General features: G+C 44.0%; 1 protein-coding gene across 1 annotated transcript in view; it reads left to right on the plus strand.

Annotated features, from left to right (window-relative positions):
* The window catches only part of LOC122931583 (kinesin-like protein KIF21B), a 735311-nt gene that overhangs the window by 360182 nt on the left and 355721 nt on the right, over positions 1–19408 (plus strand). Inside the window, exons 14-16 of the mRNA XM_044285657.1 lie at positions 13738–13831; positions 13911–14099; positions 14201–14493. Coding sequence (XP_044141592.1) covers positions 13738–13831; positions 13911–14099; positions 14201–14493 — 576 coding nt within the window. The remainder of the gene's footprint in view (positions 1–13737; positions 13832–13910; positions 14100–14200; positions 14494–19408) is intronic.

A 19408-nucleotide genomic window follows, 5' to 3' on the forward strand; every position in this document is an offset into this window, starting at 1 on the left:
TTTCTCTAGATGCACTCTAGTGGAAAACCGCTTGTTATATCAGAGCTGGCTATAAACATTAGATTTATGTTGCAGTATAAGCCTCCTTCCGTCTGATGTACGGTACCTATATGACTCCTGATGACAAATGTCAGGGGAAAGAAGGATTCTTTTTTTCTTGGGCAGATTAGCCACTCACCAGAGTAGTCTGGCATCAACCTTTTCCCCTCGCCCATTCTGAATCATGCATACAGTCATGTGAAAAAATTAGGACACCCTTTGAAAGCATGTGGTTTTTTGTAACATTTTTAATAAAAGGTTATTTCATCTCCGTTTCAACAATACAGAGAGATTAAAGTAATCCGACTAAACAAAGAAAACTGAAGAAAAGTCTTTTCAAGATCTTCTGTAAATGTCATTCTACAAAAATGCCTATTCTAACTGAGGAAAAAGATAGGACACCCTTGCCCCTAATAGCGAGTGTTACCTCCTTTGGCTGAAATAACTGCAGTGAGACGGTTCTTGTAGCCATCTACCAGTCTTCGACATCGGTCTGAGGAAATTTTACCCCACTCCTCAATGCAGAACTGTTTCAGCTGTGAGATGTTTGAGGGGTTTCTTGCACGTACAGCCCTTTTCAAGTCACCCCACAGCATCTCAATGGGATTCAAATCTGGACTTTGACTTGGCCATTCCAGGACTCTCCATTTCTTCTTTTTCAGCCAATCTTTGGTTGATTTACTAGTATGTTTTGGGTCATTGTCATGTTGCATGGTCCAGTTCCGCTTCAGCTTTAATTTTCTAACTGATGGTCTCACATGTTCTTCAAGCACCTTCTGATACACAGTAGAATTCATCGTGGATTCTATGATGGTGAGCTGACCAGGTCCTGCTGCAGCAAAGCAGCCCCAAACCATGACACTTCCACCTCCATGCTTCACAGTTGGTATGAGGTTCTTTTCTTGGAATGCTGTGTTTGGTTTACGCCAAACATGTCCTCTGCTGTTGTGTCCAAATAATTCAATTTTGGACTCATCTGTCCAAAGAACATTATTCCAGAAGTCCTGGTCTTTGTCAACTTTATCTCTGGCAAATGTCAGTCTGGCCTCGATGTTTCTCTTGGAAAGCAAAGGTTTCCTCCTTGCACACCTCCCATGCAAGTTAAACTTGTACAGTCTCTTTCTGATTGTAGAGGCATGTACTTCTACATCAACAGTAGCCAGAGCCTGCTGTAGTTCTCGAGATGACACTTTAGGGTTTTTGGAGACCTCTTTTAGCATCTTGCGGTCTGCTCTTGGGGTGAACTTGCTGGGGCGACCAGTCCTGGGCATGTTGGCAGTTGTTTTGAAAGCCCTCCACTTGTAGACTATCTTCCGGACAGTGGAATGGCTGATTTCAAAATCTTTTGAGATCTTTTTAAATCCCTTCCCAGACTCATAGGCTGCTACAATCTTTTTTCTGAAGTCCTCTGACAGCTCTTTTGCTCTCACCATGGTGCTCACTCTCACTTCAACAGTCAGGAGCACACCAAACTAAATGTCTGAGGTTTAAATAGGGCAAGCCTCATTCAACATGCAGAGTAACGATCTACTAATTATGTGCACCTGGTGTGATATACCTGTGTGAGATCTGAGCCAATTTAAGAGGGAATAGATGTGAGGGTGTCCTATCTTTTTCCTCAGTTAGAATAGGCATTTTTGTAGAATGACATTTACAGAAGATCTTGAAAAGACTTTTCTTCAGTTTTCTTTGTTTAGTTGGATTACTTTAATCTCTCTGTATTGTTGAAACGGAGATGAAATAACCTTTTATTAAAAATGTTACAAAAAACCACATGCTTTCAAAGGGTGTCCTAATTTTTTCACATGACTGTATGTTCAGGAGAGATAGACATGATCCAAATTACCATTCGGCCAACAGTTTTCTCATGTGTTGTTAGCTTTATGGTACTGGGTATAAATAAATCATTTGGCAGATCTCTGAATGTTGATATATTTGATATAATGTTGATATATTTGATATATTTTACACAGAGGGCAGCAATAGCATGCTGACAGGTTCCCCTCAAAGTAAATAACACTGACTAAAACCTAATTCACACGTCAGTGTTCTGTCTTTAGAGCCACACCTGGTTTTGCCTCAAAATCACTGATAGAAATCACTGACTGTATGAATGAGGCATAAGACAATGTTTTTGTGTACAACAGTCTACCCATTCCATTTATTACTTAGAAGGCCTGCCTTTTAACTCTTCTAGTTCTAATTTAACTGGGTTGCCCAGGTTTTACTTATTGATGACCTATCCTAAGGAGTTGGTGAGATCCAGACACTTTGAAGATTTCCTTACTATTTTAACTAGACACTAATCTATTGAATTTGATCTGAAACATGTAAATCAAGTCCAATAGTTAACATGAAATTGGTGACCTATCCTCAGGATAGGTCATCAGTTTCAGATTGGTGGAGTTACAGTTGTTCAGTCCATTTAAGTGAATGAGATAGAAAGCTATACATACCCTGTACCACCGCTACAGTGTGCACTTGAAGATTGCAGCTCTCACTTTAGTGTCGCACCCCCTTCAAATAGCTGTTTGGCAGGGGTGCTGTAAGTCGGACCTCCTCCAATTGGAAACTGACGATAGGTCATCAGTATCACAAAACAGGAATTCCCATTTAACATCATAATCCTCACAGTTTCTTGCTTCTATATACTTTTGCCATGCTGGACGTGGATCTATAGTACAAAATATGGGCATTTTTAGATACTTTACCAAGACCAACTTTTATTATATCTTAACACAATCAATGGCTCACAGACCTTTCCATTCTGAGAACGTTGAGCTGTGCCCTATCCCATACCACGCAACAGTCATGCCCCTTTACTAGGGCACAGGCTACTTTCACACTAGCGTTTTTCTTTTCCGGCATAGAGTTCCGTCCTAGGGGCTCTATACCGGAAAAGAACTGATCAGTTTTATCCCCATGCTTTCTGAATGGAGAGCAATCTGTTCAGGATGCACCAGGATGTCTTCAGTTCAGTCTTTTTGACCAATCAGGACAGAGATAAAACGACAGCATGCTACGGTTTTATCTCTGGACAAAAAAATGTAACACTTGCCTGAATGCCGGATTCTTAATTTTTTCCCCATAGGAATGTATTAGTGCTGGATCCGGCATTCAAAATACCGGAATGCTGGGACCGTCCTTCTGGTCTGCGCATGCGCAGACTGCGGATCAGTTTTTCCGGATCACACCAGAAAGACGGATCTGGCATTTCAATGTATTTGTAAGACGGATCAGGATCTTGATCAGTCTTACAAATGCCATCAGTTGGCATACATTTTGACGGATCTGGATCACTCTGCTGCAAATGTGAAAGTACCCTTAACCATGGGATTAATGTATTCCAGTTATCATGTTCCACATACATTTAAAGGTATACAAAAAAAAAGTCAGTTTGTTTGAGCTACGCGCATAAGAAATACAGGTCATGATGAGTAACAAAAAAAAATGTACAAAAAAAAATAAAAATTCATTGATCCGGGATATCCAAAAGGGTTAATCCGGAGTATTAGTAATGAAGTGAGTCTGATTGCTTAATAAAAAAAAAAAAAAAAAAAAAACGCAGATGATCGCACAATGTATATTGGGGACATACCAAATTGAAAAACACTATTTTTAAATATTTGGTTCTGTTACAACTAGGGATGAGCGAACTCGAACTATATAGTTAGGGTTCGTACCGAATTTTGGGGTGTCCGTGACACGGACCCGAACCCGGACATTTTCGTAAAAGTCCGGGTTCGGGTTCGGTGTTCGTCGCTTTCTTGGCGCTTTTGTGACGCTTTCTTGGCGCTTTTTGAAAGGCTGCAAAGCAGCCAATCAACAAGCGTCATACTACTTGCCCCAAGACGCCATCACAGCCATGCCTACTATTGGCATGGCTGTGATTGGCCAGAGCACCATGTGACCCAGCCTCTATTTAAGCTGGAGTCACATAGCGCCGCCCGTCACTCTGCTCTGATTAGCGTAGGGAGAGGTTGCGGCTGCGACAGTAGGGCGAGATTAGGCAGATTAACTCCTCCAAAGGACTTGATTATTGATCGATCTGCAGCTGTGGGTCATTGAGCTGCTGATACTCAATTGCTCACTGTTTTTAGGCTGCCCAGACCGTTTGTCAGTCACTTTTTTCTGGGGTGATCGGCGGCCATTTTGTATCTTGTGGTGCGCCAGCACAAGCTGCGACCAAGTGCATTTAACCCTCAATGGTGTGGTTGTTTTTTGGCTAAAGCCTACATCAGGGTGAAGCTGTCACACCAAGTGCATTTTACCAGCAATAGTCTGTTTATTTTTTGGCCATATACTACATCAGGGGCAAGCTGCGCCTGTCACCAAGTGCATTTAATCCTCAATGGTGTGGTTGTTTTTTGGCTAAAGCCTACATCAGGGTGAAGCTGTCACACCAAGTGCATTTAACCAGCAATAGTCTGTTTATTTTTTGGCCATATACTACATCAGGGGCAAGCTGCGCCTGTCACCAAGTGCATTTAACCCTCAATGGTGTGGTTGTTTTTTGGCTAAAGCCTACATCAGGGTGAAGCTGTCACACCAAGTGCATTTAACCAGCAATAGTCTGTTTATTTTTTGGCCATATACTACATCAGGGGCAAGCTGCGCCTGTCACCAAGTGCATTTAACCCTCAATGGTGTGGTTGTTTTTTGGCTAAAGCCTACATCAGGGTGAAGCTGTCACACCAAGTGCATTTAACCAGCAATAGTCTGTTTATTTTTTGGCCATATACTACATCAGGGGCAAGCTGCGCCTGTCACCAAGTGCATTTAACCCTCAATGGTGTGGTTGTTTTTTGGCTAAAGCCTACATCAGGGTGAAGCTGTCACACCAAGTGCATTTAACCAGCAATAGTCTGTTTATTTTTTGGCCATATACTACATCAGGGGCAAGCTGCGCCTGTCACCAAGTGCATTTGACCCTCAATGGTGTGGTTGTTTTTTGGCTAAAGCCTACATCAGGGTGAAGCTGTCACACCAAGTGCATTTAACCAGCAATAGTCTGTTTATTTTTTTGGCCATATACTACATCAGGGGCAAGCTGCGCCTGTCACCAAGTGCATTTAACCCTCAATGGTGTGGTTGTTTTTTGGCTAAAGCCTACATCAGGGTGAAGCTGTCACACCAAGTGCATTTAACCAGCAATAGTCTGTTTATTTTTTGGCCATATACTACATCAGGGGCAAGCTGCGCCTGTCACCAAGTGCATTTAACCCTCAATGGTGTGGTTGTTTTTTGGCTAAAGCCTACATCAGGGTGAAGCTGTCACACCAAGTGCATTTAACCAGCAATAGTCTGTTTATTTTTTGGCCATATACTACATCAGGGGCAAGCTGCGCCTGTCACCAAGTGCATTTAACCCTCAATGGTGTGGTTGTTTTTTGGCTAAAGCCTACATCAGGGTGAAGCTGTCACACCAAGTGCATTTAACCAGCAATAGTCTGTTTATTTTTTGGCCATATACTACATCAGGGGCAAGCTGCGCCCGTCACCAAGTGCATTTAACCCTCAGTAGTGTGGTTGGTCAAGCTGTCACACCAAGTGCATTTAACCAGCAATAGTGTGGTTATTTTTAGGCCATATCCCAGTCTAATTCTGTCAGTAAATCCGTCTGTCAAAGCACATTTTTTGTTCTGGGTTGAAATACAATTCCCAATTTAGCAATTTCCTAATTTAGTGGTTTCTGCTGTATCAGAGCTATTTGAAATCTATCCCTAAAAGGGTATATAATATTCAAGGTGCACATAGGGTCATTCAGAATAACTTCACACACACGCTACTGTGCATTTCCAAGTCTAATTCTGTCAGTAAATCTATACCTGTCACCCAGCGCCTAAATACTAGGCCTCAAATTTATATCCCGCTAAATCTGTCGTTACTGCTGTACTGTTCTGGCTGGGCAAGTTATTTAGTGTCCGTCAAAGCACATTTTTTGTTCTGGGTTGAAATACAATTCCCAATTTAGCAATTTCCTAATTTAGTGGTTTCTGCTGTATCAGAGCTATTTTAAATCTATCCCTAAAAGAATATATAATATTCAAGGTGCACATAGGGTCATTCAGAATAACTTCACACACACGCTACTGTGCATTTCCAAGTCTAATTCCGTCAGTAAATCTATACCTGTCACCCAGCGCCTAAATACTAGGCCTCAAATTTATATCCTGCTAAATCTGTCGTTACTGCTGTACTGTTCTGTCTGGGCAAGTTATTTAGTGTCCGTCAAAGCAAATTTTTTGTTCTGGGTTGAAATACAATTCCCAATTTAGCAATTTCCTAATTTAGTGGTTTCTGCTGTATCAGAGCTATTTGAAATCTATCCCTAAAAGGGTATATAATATTCAAGGTGCACATAGGGTTATTCAGAATAACTTCACACACACGCTACTGTGCATTTCCAAGTCTAATTCCGACAGTAAATCTATACCTGTCACCCAGCGCCTAAATACTAGGCCTCAAATTTATATTCAGCTGAATTTGAATACAATACATTGGGCCAAATAATATTTTTGTTGTTGTGGTGAACGATAACAATGAGGAAAACATCTAGTAAGGGACGCGGACGTGGACATGGTCGTGATGGTGTTAGTGGACCCTCTGGTGCTGGGAGAGGACGTGGCCGTTCTGCCACATCCACACGTCCTAGTGTACCAACTACCTCAGGTCCCAGTAGCCGCCAGAATTTATAGCGATATATGGTGGGGCCCAATGCCGTTCTAAGGATGGTAAGGCCTGAGCAGGTACAGGTATTAGTCAATTGGGTGGCCGACAGTAGATCCAGCACGTTCACATTATCTCCCACCCAGTCTTCTGCAGAAAGCGCACAGATGGCGCCTGAAAACCAACCCCATCAGTCTGTCACATCACCCCCATGCATACCAGGGAAACTGTCTGAGCCTCAAGTTATGCAGCAGTCTCTTATGCTGTTTGAAGACTCTGCTGGCAGGGTTTCCCAAGGGCATCCACCTAGCCCTTCCCCAGTGGTGGAAGACATAGAATGCACTGACGCACAACCACTTATGTTTCCTGATGATGAGGACATGGGAATATCACCTCAGCAAGTCTCTGATGATGACGAAACACAGGTGCCAACTGCTGCGTCTTTCTGCAGTGTGCAGACTGAACAGGAGGTCAGGGATCAAGACTGGGTGGAAGACGATGCAGGGGACGATGAGGTCCTAGACCCCACATGGAATGAAGGTCGTGCCACTGACTTTCACAGTTCGGAGGAAGAGGCAGTGGTGAGACCGAGCCAACAGCGTAGCAAAAGAGGGAGCAGTGGGCAAAAGCAGAACACCCGCCGCCAAGAGACTCCGCCTGCTACTGACCGCCACCATCTTGGACCGAGCACCCCAAAGGCAGCTTCAAGGAGTTCCCTGGCATGGCACTTCTTCAAACAATGTGCTGACGACAAGACCCGAGTGGTTTGCACGCTGTGCCATCAGAGTCTGAAGCGAGGCATTAACGTTCTGAACCTTAGCACAACCTGCATGACCAGACACCTGCATGCAAAGCATGAACTGCAGTGGAGTAAACACCTTAAAAACAAGGAAGTCGCTCAGGCTCCCCCTGCTACCTCTTCTGCTGCTGCCGCCTCAGCCTCTTCCTCCGCCTCTGGAGTAACGTTGGCACCTGCCGCCCAGCAAACAGGGGATGTACCACCAACACCACCACCACCTCCGTCACCAAGCGTCTCAACCATGTCACACGGCAGCGTTCAGCTCTCCATCTCACAAACATTTGAGAGAAAGCGTAAATTCCCACCTAGCCACCCTCGATCCCTGGCCCTGAATGCCAGCATTTCTAAACTACTGGCCTATGAAATGCTGTCATTTAGGCTGGTGGACACAGACAGCTTCAAACAGCTCATGTCGCTTGTTGTTGCCAGCCGCCAAGAGAGCCGTGCCTTTCCTGCACAACCAAGTATCCGATAAAATCAAGTGTGCACTGCGCAACGCCATCTGTAGCAAGGTCCACCTAACCACAGATACGTGGACCAGTAAGCACGGCCAGGGACGCTATATCTCCCTAACTGCACACTGGGTAAATGTAGTGGCAGCTGGGCCACAGGCGGAGAGCTGTTTGGCGCACGTCCTTCCGCCGCCAAGGATCGCAGGGCAACATTCTTTGCCTCCTGTTGCCACCTCCTCCTTCTCGGCTTCCTCCTCCTCTTCTTCCACCTGCTCATCCAGTCAGCCACACACCTTCACCACCAACTTCAGCACAGCCCGGGGTAAACGTCAGCAGGCCATTCTGAAACTCATATGTTTGGGGGACAGGCCCCACACCGCACAGGAGTTGTGGCGGGGTATAGAACAACAGACCGACGAGTGGTTGCTGCCGGTGAGCCTCAAGCCCGGCCTGGTGGTGTGCGATAATGGGCGAAATCTTGTTGCAGCTCTGGGACTAGCCGGTTTGACGCACATCCCTTGCCTGGCGCATGTGCTGAATTTCGTGGTGCTGAAGTTCATTCACAACTACCCCGACATGTCAGAGCTGCTGCATAAAGTGCGGGCCGTCTGTTCGCGCTTCCGGCGTTCACATCCTGCCGCTGCTCGCCTGTCTGCGCTACAGCGTAACTTCGGCCTTCCCGCTCACCGCCTCATATGCGACGTGCCCACCAGGTGGAACTCCACCTTGCACATGCTGGACAGACTGTGCGAGCAGCAGCAGGCCATAGTGGAGTTTCAGCTGCAGCACGCACGGGTCAGTCGCACTGCGGAACAGCACCACTTCACCACCAATGACTGGGCCTCCATGCGAGACCTGTGTGCCCTGTTGCACTGTTTCGAGTACTCCACCAACATGGCCAGTGGCGATGACGCAGTTATTAGCGTTACAATACCACTTCTATGTTTCCTTGAGAAAACACTTAGGGCGATGATGGAAGAGGAGGTGGCCCAAGAGGAGGAGGAGGAGGAGGAAGAGGGGTCATTTTTAGCACTTTCAGGCCAGTCTCTTCGAAGTGACTCAGATGGAGGTTTGTTGCAACAGCAGAGGCCAGGTACAAATGTGGCCAGCCAGGGCCCACTACTGGAGGACGAGGAGGACGAGGATGAGGAGGAGGTGGAGGAGGATGAGGATGAAGCATGGTCACAGCGGGGTGGCACCCAACGCAGCTCGGGCCCATCACTGGTGCGTGGCTGGGGGGAAAGGCAGCACGATGACGATACGCTCCCACAGAGGACAGATTGTCCTTACCCCTGGGCAGCCTGGCACACATGAGCGACTACATGCTGCAGTGCCTGCGCAACGACAGCAGAGTTGCCCACATTTTAACGTGTGCGGACTACTGGGTTGCCACCCTGCTGGATCCACGCTACAAAGACAATGTGCCCACCTTACTTCCTGCACTGGAGCGTGATAGGAAGATGCGCGAGTACAGGCGCACGTTGGTAGACGGGCTACTTAGAGCATTCCCAAATGTCACAGGGGAACAAGTGGAAGCCCAAGGCCAAGGCAGAGGAGGAGCAAGAGGTCGCCAAGGCAGCTGTGTCACGGCCAGCTCCTCTGAGGGCAGGGTTAGCATGGCAGAGATGTGGAAAAGTTTTGTCAACACGCCACAGCTAACTGCACCACCACCTGATACGCAACGTGTTAGCAGGAGGCAACATTTCACTAACATGGTGGAACAGTACGTGTGCACACCCCTCCACGTACTGACTGATGGTTCGGCCCCATTCAACTTCTGGGTCTCTAAATTGTCCACGTGGCCAGAGCTAGCCTTTTATGCCTTGGAGGTGCTGGCCTGCCCGGCAGCCAGCGTTTTGTCTGAACGTGTATTCAGCACGGCAGGGGGCGTCATTACAGACAAACGTAGCCGCCTGTCTACAGCCAATGTGGACAAGATGACGTTCATAAAAATGAACCAGGCATGGATCCCACAGGACCTGTCCGTCGCTTGTCCAGATTAGACATTAACTACCTCCCCTTAACCATATATTATTGTACTCCAGGGCACTTCCTCATTCAATCCTATTTTTATTTTCATTTTACCATTATATTGCAAGGCTACCCAAAGTTGAATGAACCTCTCCTCTGTCTGGGTGCTGGGGCCTAAATATATGCCAATGGACTGTTCCAATGTTGGGTGACGTGAAGCCTGATTCTCTGCTATGATATGAAGACTGATTCTCTGCTGACATGAAGCCAGATTGTCTGTTACGGGACCTCTGTCCTCTGCCTGGGTGCTGGGCCTAAATATCTGACAATGGACTGTTGCATTGGTGGCTGACGTGAAGCCTGATTCTCTGCTATGATATGAAGACTGATTCTCTGCTGACATGAAGCCAGATTGTCTGTTACGGGACCTCTCTCCTCTGCCTGGGTGCTGGGCCTAAATTTATGAAAATGGACTGTTGCAGTGGTGGGTGACGTGAAGCCTGATTCTCTGCTATGACATGAAGACTGATTCTCTGCTGACATGAAGCCAGATTGTCTGTTACGGGACCTCTCTCCTCTGCCTGGGTGCTGGGCCTAAATATCTGACAATGGACTGTTGCATTGCTAACTGACGTGAAGCCTGATTCTCTGCTATGACATGAAGACTGATTCTCTGCTGACATGAAGCCAGATTGTCTGTTTCGGGACCTCTCTCCTCTGCCTGGGTGCTGGGCCTAAATTTATGAAAATGGACTGTTGCAGTGGTGGGTGACGTGAAGCCTGATTCTCTGCTATGACATGAAGACTGATTCTCTGCTGACATGAATCCAGATTGTCTGTTACGGGACCTCTCTCCTCTGCTTGGTTGCTGGGCCTAAATTTATGAAAATGGACTGTTGCAGTGGTGGGTGACATGAAGCCTGATTCTCTGCTATGACATGAAGACTGATTCTCTGCTGACATGAAGCCAGATTGTCTGTTACGGGACCTCTCTCCTCTGCCTGGGTGCTGGCCCTAAATTTATGAAAATGGACTGTTGCAGTGGTGGGTGACGTGAAGCCTGATTCTCTGCTATGACATGAAGACTGATTCTCTGCTGACATGAAGCCAGATTGTCTGTTACGGGACCTCTCTCCTCTGCCTGGGTGCTGGGCCTAAATTTATGAAAATGGACTGTTGCAGTGGTGGGTGACGTGAAGCCTGATTCTCTGCTATGACATGAAGACTGATTCTCTGCTGACATGAAGCCACATTGTCTGTTACGGGACTTCTCTCCTCTGCCTGGGTGCTGGGCCTAAATATCTGACAATGGACTGTTGCATTGGTGGTTGACGTGAAGCCTGATTCTCTGCTATGACATGAAGACTGATTCTCTGCTGACATGAAGCCAGATTGTCTGTTACGGGACCTCTCTCCTCTGCCTGGGTGCCGAGGCCTAAATATCTGAGAATGGACTGTTGCAGTGGTGGGTGACGTGAAGCCAGATTCTCTGCTATGGGACCTCTCTCTAATTGATTTTGGTTAATTTTTATTTATTTAATTTTTATTTTTATTCATTTCCCTATCCACATTTGTTTGCAGGGGATTTACCTACATGTTGCTGCCTTTTGCAGCCCTCTAGCCCTTTCCTTGGCTGTTTTACAGCCTTTTTAGTGCCGAAAAGTTCGGGTCCCCATTGACTTCAATGGGGTTCGGGCTCGGGACGAAGTTCGGATCGGGTTCGGATCCCGAACCCGAACATTTTCTGGAAGTTCGGCCGAACTTCTCGAACCCGAACATCCAGGTGTCCGCTCAATTCTAGTTACAACATGATAGAAAATATAGCAGACTTTATTAGAATTAGAAAGAAATCTAATTTTGCATATCGCTGAGGTAAAACAATAGGTAATATATTAATTAGAGCAGGGGTGGCCAACCTGTGGCTCTTGAGCCTCATGAGGCTCTTTGCTTCTTCAAGTGAGGCCCTCGCTGTGGAGCCGGGAAGCAGTCAGGCGGCTCACTCTCCACCCCATGCTCAGATCTCTTTTCCTGATCGTACACTTTTAATACTTTGCAGCTCCGGCTCTCTCTTCACTATGTCCTGATGCACACAGTGTGAGAATGTAGTACCTGGAGAAATACTATGACCTGATGTTGTGCTCATCGGGTCACAGTGGAGAGCATGTCAGACCTGCAGAGTAGCAGGTGCCCGAGCAAGAGCCCAATGCCTGATCAGGAAAGGAAGCAATCTTTTTACAATTATAGAACTGAGCATGTGGGTCTGATCTGAGCATGGGGGTCTGATCTTAGCATGAGGGGGAAGATCTGAGCATGAGGGTCTTGTTTGAGCATGGGTTGGTCAGGTCTGAGCATGGGGGGGCAGATCTGAGAAGGGGGAGATCTGAGCATGGGGTGGGGGGGAATCTGAGCCCTGAGGGTCTGACACTGGGAGTCTGATTTGTGTTGTCTGATCCAAGCATTGGGGCTTATTTTGGGGGTCTGATTTGGAAGTCTGATGAGGTTTGGGGATCTTATTGTAGGTCAGATGAGGATTGGGGATCTGATTTAGGAGTCTGATCTGAGGTCTGATGAAAAATATATTTTTAATTTTTTTCTCTGCTAATGAACAATAAGAAATACATATTTTTTAGCAGACCTCAGATCAGATAAAAAATATTTTTTGTATCTTATTTTTCTTTGTTAAAACCTAGGGCGAAAAATCTGGTGACTGTGTGTAAATGTATAGCTTGTGGCTCCTGGTAGTCATATATTTATTTTTTGGGCTCTTTGTGTATATAAGGTTGGCCACCCCTGAATTAAAGGATATATTAAAAAGAAAAATAGACAAAGCTATCTACTACAAAAGAGGTACTTTTTCATGTCTATCTTGTATAAATTGTAATTCTATCCTAAAAAGAGATGTAATAAAATCACCCAAGACAAGGTTACACTATTCCTATGTACCACTTTTCTATATGTTTGACAAAAAATTTCATTTATGGCATGTGTATGTGTTACATAGCATAAGCTAAGAGAGAGATACGATTAAATGAACATAGATCAACCTAAAAATATATATTGGATCCAAGGTAAAAAAGAAGAAAAAAAAAAAAAAAAACAGAATGAAATCACATTACTACAGAATTGTTACGAAAATGGGACATAAGTGGAATACATTGAAATGGACTATACTGGAATATGTTAATCTAGGAGTAACACAGGAAGATAACAAATCAAAACTATTGCAATACACAACCAGATGGATTAATAAAAACGGAAAGACTAAAACCAAGGGGACTAAATGAAATTTGTAACTTCAGAGTATTCTTATAAGTCAGTGTCTATGTAACTATGTTTTTATATTATTATCTTTTTAACATGAATGTATAAATAATTATGTAATTAATAAGGTGTATTTAAAGGGCATAGTTGCATCCCATGGTTACGCATGAGTAAGGGGGCGTGAACTCAGAAACATCACGCTGTATGGGATAGAACTCAGCTCAGGGTTTTCAGAATAGAAAGGCCTGTGAGCCATTGATAGTGTGAAGATATAATAAGTTTGAAAGTACGAAATGTTTTTATGGGAGAGCGAATGCTCTCACCAAGATTTGATTATTGTTATATGGCTGACTAGATTATACTGGAGTTCCATTTATAATGTAAACCACGGTGCATTTCCAGATCCGTTGTGTGATGGATACCGTTGGTGTCTGACAAACCCCATTGACCTGTTGAATTCTGTAATTTTGAGGTTAAGAATAGCATATTGCCCCACAGTGTTAGTTGTGTAAAAAGAAAATTAATAAAATATATTGTTTTAATTAGGAAGATGAACAAGAAGAAAGTGAATGTGATGATGAAGAGAGTGAGGACAGCGGAGGGAGTGCTTCAGAGTCTGATTCAGAGCCTGAAGAAAAAGGTGAGAAAAGAACTATGATTATGGTTGATTTTTGTGGATGTCTGATGAAAGTGCTAAGATTGTTCTTTTAAAACCTTAGGTTCAGTTGGTGGTGATCTAGCTGATTTGACCTGTGAGATTGAAATTAAGCAACGCCTTATTGAAGAGCTGGAACAAAGTCAACGTCGACTCCAGACACTCAAACTTCAATATGAGGAGAAGCTTCAGCAGCTTCAGAGCCGAATTCGAGACACACAACTTGAGAGGGATCGAGTGCTTCGGGAGCTTAGTATGGATATATTCCAAACCCCTACATATCTCCATTGATATTCTGTTACTTGGAAACCATGTTTATGTAAACTTGTACGGTGCTTTTATTTTTTATTATAGACGACAACCCACAGTCATCCTTTTTGACCATTTCATTACATACTGCCATATTTGATTTATGCCAGATACATATCAAGGCAATTGATTCTACAGGCTCTATGGAGTGTTATACAGAAGAGAAAGCTAATAAAATTCGCGCTGATTATGAAAAGCGATTGCGGGAGATGAACAGGGACCTACAGAAGCTACAATTAGCTCAGAGGGAGCATGCACGTCTTCTCAAGAATCAGTCGCGCTATGAGCGAGAATTACGCAAGCTACAGGGAGAACTTAATGACATGAAAAAAGCCAAGGTATGTTACAAGAATTAGGTGGACAAGAGGGTGTCATTTAAATGTTTTAAACAAAATGCTGTTGATTATTTTTGCACATTTTAGATTCAAACTGTCTTCCAGTAAAAAGAATCTTATGATATGAGATAGATACATCAGAAGATATGAAAATATGCCACATTTTTAACAAAGGGCTATTTATTAGAATGCCAGTTTGCTTAGCATGTTTTTTCAGCAATAGAAATACATGGTCTGTGGCAAAGCTACAATGACAATTCATTGATAGTGATGGCAATGGTGATGTGTCATACACAGTTATATAGATAGAACAGCAAGATTGTCAGAAATCAAAACTCTTTTCACTATAGCAACCACAGTCCAGCTTCCATTTTTCAACAGAAGAATATTATATGATATGAATATGATATAGACAGTTTCATAAGTGTTCCTAATTGACTTTAATTTGTTATTTTATGCCTACAGTGGTTATTGTTTACCCAGTAAAACAGCTTTAACAATGGGCACAACATAGACATGTGAATTGATACATTTAAATTGGTTCATCAAAACAGAATTCTTGGGCAGTGAGGGTCTGGCCCTGCTGCTTAATTGGCTCCTCCTCCCCTTTAATTGACAGGCCCGATCATTCCATCTGGCTCTGTCAATCTTGTGTGTCGTGATTCCAAGTAACAGCACAAGCACACAGTGCAGATGACAACTGTTTTTGCATCACTACACTTCTGAGTACCCATGCACAGTCGCCATCTGCACTACTCCAATAGCGGCAGCAGTCTCAGCACTTACACCACTACTCTGCAACCGGAGCAGAGCAGCACAGATGCTGACTCTGTAGCAGGGTATTCACAATCAGGATCTACGCTGCGCCGGCAGTAGAGCCTCTGTACTTGCACTGCTACTTGGGACAAATGACATAGGCATGAGATTGACAAGGCCAGGTGAGATGTCTGTCCATGTTACTCATGAAGTCTGTTTTGATGAACAAACAGATAAGAGTGTTTACAGTTACAGTAGTTCTCTTAAAGCTGTGTTATAACTTTAATCAGCCATGCACTTGCGTAAATTTTTTTATTGCATATAACAGCACGAGGAGCTGCTTGTCTCTGATGTGCTTAGTTGTGTGCTAGGATGCATGTTAGTTCTTTAAAGATGGTGCATGCTCCTCTAACACAGCAGACCCCTGAAGCTAATGTCTCACATTTAATCCCTCAGATGCCTTGATCAGTTGTGGTCAGGCTTTTCTCCGGGAGTGCTGTGTTCCTGGGGCCCGAATAGCTACCCTGCATGGAGAATGAAGAAGCTGTTTGTTCTTTGTGGTAACCTTGAGCCTTCTGAAGGCTCATTGGCTACCAGAGCAATAATTCCTATAAAGCCCTGCCTGTGGCAGGGCTCCATAAGGACTTGGCGAATCACCCATAGCTTGTGATCTAATTGTCACATGTTTAAGTCCTCTAAAGGGAGTTAATATTCTCCACTCCATTGGAACTAGTGTGCGGTAGCCCTGTGCCACTCTTGGGGATATAGGCTGCTGCACATCGTGCTCCCAGTCTTTATGGCTATGGCGCCCACATTTTTAAATACCTGACCGCTGACGTAAATTCCCATTGGGCTGTCAGAAAGGTGTTAATATGCTATTTTCCTGCACAATGTATGTAATAACAAAAGCAGGGGCAGAATTGGTGCCTTTTCCTTATCTTGCTTCCCAAAAAGTGAAATAAAAAGCAATCAAAAGTTGTATGTACCCCAAAAGAGAACCAATAATAATGTTTAGTTACATCCAAATTTATGCAATTTTCATACCCAGTAAAACTCCAGTAATAAGACGTGTGGTGTGAGTCTCAGGTGGCACAACATATTGGGCAATAAAATGCCATATTTATGGAATAATTGCCATTTTAATTTTTGCACAGTCCGCAGCGCACTAATTCCTTCAAAATGCCTGTAGAATCAGGATTTTCACTCCACCCCTTAATAAATACATTGAGGGGCTGTGTTCCCAAAATGGAGTCACTTTATTATTTCACCCCAGAGACTCTACAGTTGTCATCACAAGCTGCGTGTATCACCTCATTGGGCCTCAAAATGTGCCTAGTGTTCTCTTACTCCTGAGCCGTGTTGTACAGGTCCTTCTAAAAAAATTAGCATATTCTGATAAAGTTCATTATTTTCTGTAATGTACTGATAAACATTAGACTTTCATATATTTTAGATTCATTACACACCAACTGAAGTAGTTCAAGCCTTTTATTGTTTTAATATTGATGATTTTGGCATACAGCTCATGAAAACCCAAAATTCCTATCTAACAAAATTAGCATATCATGAAAAGGTTCTCTAAATGAGCTATTAACCTAATCATCTGAATCAACTAATTAACTCTAAACACCTGCAAAAGATTCCTGAGGCTTTTAAAAACTCCCAGCCTGGTTCATTACTCAAAACCGCAATCATGGGTAAGACTGCCGACCTGACTGCTGTCCAGAAGGCCATCATTGACACCCTCAAGCAAGAGGGTAAGACACAGAAAGAAATTTCTGAGCGAATAGGCTGTTCCCAGAGTGCTGTATCAAGGCACCTCAGTGGGAAGTCTGTGGGAAGGAAAAAGTGTGGCAGAAAACGCTGCACAACGTGAAGAGGTGACCGGACCCTGAGGAAGATTGTGGAGAAGGACCGATTCCAGACCTTGGGGGACCTGCGGAAGCAGTGGACTGAGTCTGGAGTAGAAACATCCAGAGCTACCGTGTACAGGCGTGTGCAGGAAATGGGCTACAGGTGCCGCATTCCCTAGGTCAAGCCACTTTTGAACCAGAAACAGCGGCAGAAGCGCCTGACCTGGGCTACAGAGAAGCAGCATTGGACTGTTGCATGTCATTCGGAAATCAAGGTGCCAGAGTCTGGAGGAAGACTGGGGAGAGGGAAATGCCAAAATGCCTGAAATCCAGTGTCAAGTACCCACAGTCAGTGATGGTCTGGGGTGCCATGTCAGCTGCTGGTGTTGGTCCACTGTGTTTTATCAAGGGCAGGGTCAATGCAGCTAGCTATCAGAAGATTTTGGAGCACTTCATGCTTCCATCTGCTGAAAATCTTTATGGAGATGAAGATTTCATTTTTCAGCACAACCTGGCACCTGCTCACAGTGCCAAAACCACTGGTAAATGGTTTACTGACCATGGTATTACTGTGCTCAATTGGCCTGCCAACTCTCCTGACCTGAACCCCATAGAGAATCCAGGGGATATTGGGAAGAGAAAGTTGAGAGACGCAAGACCCAACACTCTGGATGAGCTTAAGGCCGCTATGGAAGCATCCTGGGCCTCCATAACACCTCAGCAGTGCCACAGGCTGATTGCCTCCATGCCACGCCGCATTGAAGCAGTCATTTCTGCAAAAGGATTCTCGACCAAGTATTGAGTGCATAACTGAACATAATTATTTGAAGGTTGACTTTTTTTGTATTAAAAACACTATTCTTTTATTGGTCGGATGAAATATGCAAATTTTTTGAGATAGGAAATTTGGGTTTTCATGAGCTGTATGCCAAAATCATCAATATTAAAACAATAAAAGGCTTGAACTACTTCAGTTGGTGTGTAATGAATCTAAAATATATGAAAGTCTAATGTTTATCAGTACATTACAGAAAATAATGAACTTTATCACAATATGCTAATTTTTTTAGAAGGACCTGTATGTCCAGGGAAGAGATTAAGGCCACATGGATGTTGTTTATAAGACGAGGAAACACAGCATAATAATCAGAAGGCTGACTTTTACCCTGGCACATGCTGTGCTCAACATATTGGGCACTGAAATACATGTGCTGAAATTGCAATTTTCCCTTTGCACAAACTGCCGCCAATTAATTTTTGCAAAACACCTGTAGGGTCAAAATGCCTATTACACCCCTTGGTAAATTTTCTCAGGTGTGGTTTCTAAAATGGTGTCACTTCTTCAGGGTTTATTTTTTCTATTTTACTGCAGAGACTCTACAGTTGCCAGCCAGTGTTGTGTAAATCACCAAACTAGCCCTCAAATACACATGGTGTACTTTCTGTTCTGAACCCTGCAGTGTGCCAAAATAGCAGTTTATTCGATGTGGAGTGGACGTGCCTAGGGCTCAAGTAAATAGAGCACAATAAAGTAGTACGTCCTAGCTCATGAATAGGACAGAAGTGCTTTGTGATTAGAGGCTCACCTTTTAGGGTTGTGCTATAATAGGCACAACTCTACTGTAGTCATATCAAATGAAGAAACGATAGCCTTCGGGTGTGCGGCCGCAGGATGAGGATCAAATATAGAAGACTGTCCGGTCCCTCTTCGCTGGCCGTTGCGTGAAGGGAAGAATAAATTCTGCTTTTTGGCACTCCAAAACCTGGTCAAGGCAAACATGAGTTTCAAACTTCTTTTTATTCCAATTAAATAGGTATTCAATAAAAACTGTGCTTTTTGGGGAATTCAGATCCCCTTCCTAAGATTAAACAATTAGATATAAACATGGGGTACATAAGAACATATATAGTGAATAAAAACTGCCAGAAAACCGCATCTCAGGGTGGCGTTAGTGTTCTGGAAATGCCCATAGCTTTTTCATGAACTAAGTAAAAGCATGCAAATTAAAATATGTACTGGTGTCTGGATTTTATTAAAATGAATACAAAATAACTTGTTCTCATGTTTTTTTCGTAGTGAAATATTAATTTTCGGGGCATTTATTATAGATTTAAAAAGATCTTTGGTCTAGGCGAAGGACCTTAGTTATGTTACAGCATAATCGGGTCACGTGTTTTGTGTTGAGATACGTGACCGCTATTATGCAAAAAAAAAGGAGCTAGTTAGACAAGAACGATCATAATACGAGTGTGGGGGGGGGGGGGGCGAAATGCAGGGAAAAGAAAACACCTGTGTGAAGTTTGCACCC

The sequence above is a fragment of the Bufo gargarizans genome, chromosome 3 (genome assembly GCF_014858855.1).
Source record: "Bufo gargarizans isolate SCDJY-AF-19 chromosome 3, ASM1485885v1, whole genome shotgun sequence".
In the NCBI taxonomy this organism is placed as follows: domain Eukaryota; kingdom Metazoa; phylum Chordata; class Amphibia; order Anura; family Bufonidae; genus Bufo; species Bufo gargarizans.